General features: G+C 35.2%; 1 protein-coding gene across 1 annotated transcript; it reads right to left on the bottom strand.

The window, feature by feature from the left end:
* Positions 1-520: 520 nt before the first annotated feature.
* On the bottom strand, positions 521-1075 carry LOC128552395 (coiled-coil domain-containing protein 1-like). Its single transcript, XM_053533440.1, has one exon. The coding sequence runs from the start codon at positions 1073-1075 to the stop codon at positions 521-523; it is 555 nt and encodes a 184-aa protein (XP_053389415.1).
* Between the last annotated feature and the right edge of the window lie 2616 nt (positions 1076-3691).

Here is a 3691-nt window from a genome sequence, read left to right as displayed (position 1 = left end):
TTTCCGCCATGAAGACTATTTAAAACAAAAGAAAGGAACGAAAAGCATGAAAACATGTTAAATGCAAACCACGAATATAATATAAGAGCCGACGGAGAACTTAAAAATAAAATGATAGGGTCCGACGGAAAATTCAAACAATACATATTAAATACAATCGCTAAGTCTGCGACACACCCGGCGACCAAGAAAAATACAAGTATCATAAAATCATAATTACTGAAACATCTGAAATATTTCTTAGTTACATCCTTTTATCATCACTATTATTACATCTTACTAATGCAACTTTCAATATTATTAATATCAAATTACATGAAATTCCAAAATCATTACACTTAATTGAAGCATATGATCATATCATATTTTCCATCATTCTGCCTTAAGTACACTTATAAATATTCATTTTTTTTCACAAAGTCCGTACCAGTTTATATCAGTTATAAATAACTCATCTGTCAACACTCACATAAGTCTCTTCACCGATTATCTCTTCACCTCTGTAGGTATAAATCATCTTCTATGTTATACTTTGGTAGAGAGCTACTCTTCTAATATCTTGGACATTGTCTATGTCAAATGATGTAACACTATCGACGTCATCATCGTGTACATTAAAAACGTCATCACCCTGCACGTCATCATCCTGCACACTTTTAATGTCATCATGTACATCATCATCTTGCACACTTTCTATGTCATTCTGCATGTCATCATCCTGCACACTTTCTACGTCATCGTGTACATCATCACTCTGCAACCTTTCTACCTCATCCTGCATATCATCATCCTGCACACTTTCTACCTCATCCTGCACACTTTCTACATCATCCCGTACGTCATCATCCTGCACAAGTTCTACGTCATCCTGTCCGTCATCATCTTGTACACTTTCTACGTCATTCTCCAGCACGTCACCGTTTATGCTTACATCAGGCTCACGATCATCAAAGTCCGGTAACACTTCGTTTCTATTATCATCAATATTGTCTTCAGCCACTAATCTGTCATTCATACTGCGTTCATTTGCGTCTAGCATAACATCAATGTCAAAATCATTAATAGCGTCATCCATCACGATAAGTTCTGCGCATCTCCTTTGATGTATCCTCTTTTAATGTTAAACATATATCGGTTTACGTCAGCTCCTGAAACACCGTGTATCATGGATAGATAATTTTTAAGATATCCTTTACGAATGAATGATGATCTGCAGTTTTCAATCACACACCAGTATTTTTCAATGTAACTGTGTTATTTTATAAGACATGTCGTCTTAGATTCCTGTAGTTTGTGTATTGTCTCCGACATGTATCACATTGGTACATATTTTTTTCTTTATCTTAATTTTTCACAAATTTAAACTTCAATAATGCACACGACTACCTGTCGGCCAAGAATATGAATGAATAATTACACAATTGTCTAAACCCAATAAATTCGTGCTTTCTATTCAATAACTTTCTCCGGTGGAGTTTATTAATGCATTGTGTAAAGATGATTCCCGCACTATTAAACATTCATACACTTTCACGTGAAATTGTGTTTTTGTTCAATTTCACTATATCTGTACTCGCAGTTCCCTAAATGAGACAGTCCTATAGTACTAAATATAACACTTTAATTGTCAAAGGTTTGTTTTATTTTGTCTGTCGCAGTTTTTGCGGCATTTCGCTCCGATTTTCTTGAGGAGCTATTTCATAACTGTAGATTATCATGACCAGTAGTATTTTTGATACCTGCTGTTATTTTGTTAGTAAATTGTGCAGTTTCTAGTTGAAATAATAGTTTCAAAGGTCGACGATTCGTCCTGACGACAACATCACTTTTGCTGATCTAATTTCTCCGTCAAAACTCTTTGGCAAGTCAATTATTTTTCCGTATTTCCAACAACCGCGAGGCAAATCTTGCTTTATAAGGACGACCTCACCGTTAAACGGTGTTTCTGCTGATTGCAGTTTTCCAGATTTCAGTTTTGATTGAGTTCTTTCTCCCAAACTCAGGAGAAACTCATTACGCCAGAGTTTCCAAAAGGAATCTAGAAGTCTATGACCTTTCTTCTACAACTTCAAAATTTCTTTCTAAGGCAAGTATTTTTCGTCACCTTTGTCTCTTTTGACTGTTTCTGGAAGACCAAGATTTCTGTTTAACGAAAGAAATGACTTCGACGTACACGAGGGGTCGAGAATTTAATACAGCTTCTGTTCTTTCAATAATGTTTGCATTTGCATGTTTGTAACTAGAGTACGACCGATTGTTTTCGGGAGTGTTCGTTTTAGCAATCCTACAAATCGCTCGTAGTACCTTCCAATCCAGGGTGAAACTTCGACGATAAACACTAGGACATTTAAGTTATTTAAGCTTCAAATGCATGACACTTAATCAGTGTTTACTTCATCATAACTGATTTCAAAACTTTCATAGGTAAGTAATACAATACTTGATTTTACTAGGTGTCTTAACGAGGTTATTTGATGTGCATTACCCATAAAGATTAACGGAGTACTGTTAGACAGAACAGACTAAATTAGAAATGATTAAAGAAATAACACAAAGAACGAAACGACTTTTTAAAACATTAACATGGCACTAAAACTGTTTATGACATTGAATAAAGTGTGTAAGAATATTTTTGGCAGCCTTAAATGCCAATCCAGTGAGATGGATAATATTCAGTTCTGTTGACACGCCGATCTAAAGGATACCCTGGCCTCGGGAATCCCTTGAAATAAATAGGCGTTCTACCTGAAAGCCATTCACCCCACCAACCAAAAGTTCCAGATGTAACAACTACGTTGTCACACAGTGCCATTAAAGCCATATCATCTCTAGATTATGTGAAGTTACTGATCACATTCCCTTTTTACACCATTCCTTGTCATTGGATAACACTATACATTGTACTTTGGAATACTTTTTGAGAAAGATCTCCTTAGCTCGTTTAATATACGCTAGATCTGCAACAGAAAACCCTCTCTTTATTTGTCTTTCATTCAAAAAGTCTTCTCGTCGAATATGAATACATACTTTTTTATAACCATTTTTGTCGATTCACGCATAAACTGATCATATTGTGTATTCTTTTTAAAGTTAAAACTTTTCTTAATATCTCTTGTGACTTTTCAAAAAACAGGCATGAATGGAAACATCCATACATAGTTATACTTGACTTCATTTGAATTCAAAACACCATCGGGACATTTGCTAAACAAAGCTGTGCACTCATATCTAACCATATTATCTTATACTTCCTTTTTGTCAACAGCATTTGGCAAATCGATATATTTAGCTAAAAGACATTGCTTTGGTAGAACTGGTACAATGCCATAAGTGTATGCCACACCCAACACAGCAGCAACTTGAAACATTTGATTTCCAAGTCGTCCACGACTTTCTGATGTCACAAAACGCTTGCAAATATCTGATCTGTTTCTTGCTGTTTTAGATTCATTGACCGCACTTAAGTTTTTTTCCGATTTGAGTATGACAATTTCTCTGAGTGTCTTCAGTTCTAAATCAGTTCTCCAAGACAAATAAAAGCAACCTTTGTTGTGATAATCTATTTCATCAACGGCTGTTGTTTTACTTTCCTGTGATCTAAAAGTCCATTGATGTAATATGGAAACAATGGAATACCCAAATATATACACGATTAATACACATCCATTGAACGGTGAAAAGGACGCGCTCT

Source organism: Mercenaria mercenaria, chromosome 1 (genome assembly GCF_021730395.1).
Source record: "Mercenaria mercenaria strain notata chromosome 1, MADL_Memer_1, whole genome shotgun sequence".
NCBI classification, from domain to species: domain Eukaryota; kingdom Metazoa; phylum Mollusca; class Bivalvia; order Venerida; family Veneridae; genus Mercenaria; species Mercenaria mercenaria.
The sequence above is the reverse complement of the archived record's forward strand: the minus strand, read 5'-3'. Positions and strand labels throughout refer to the sequence as shown.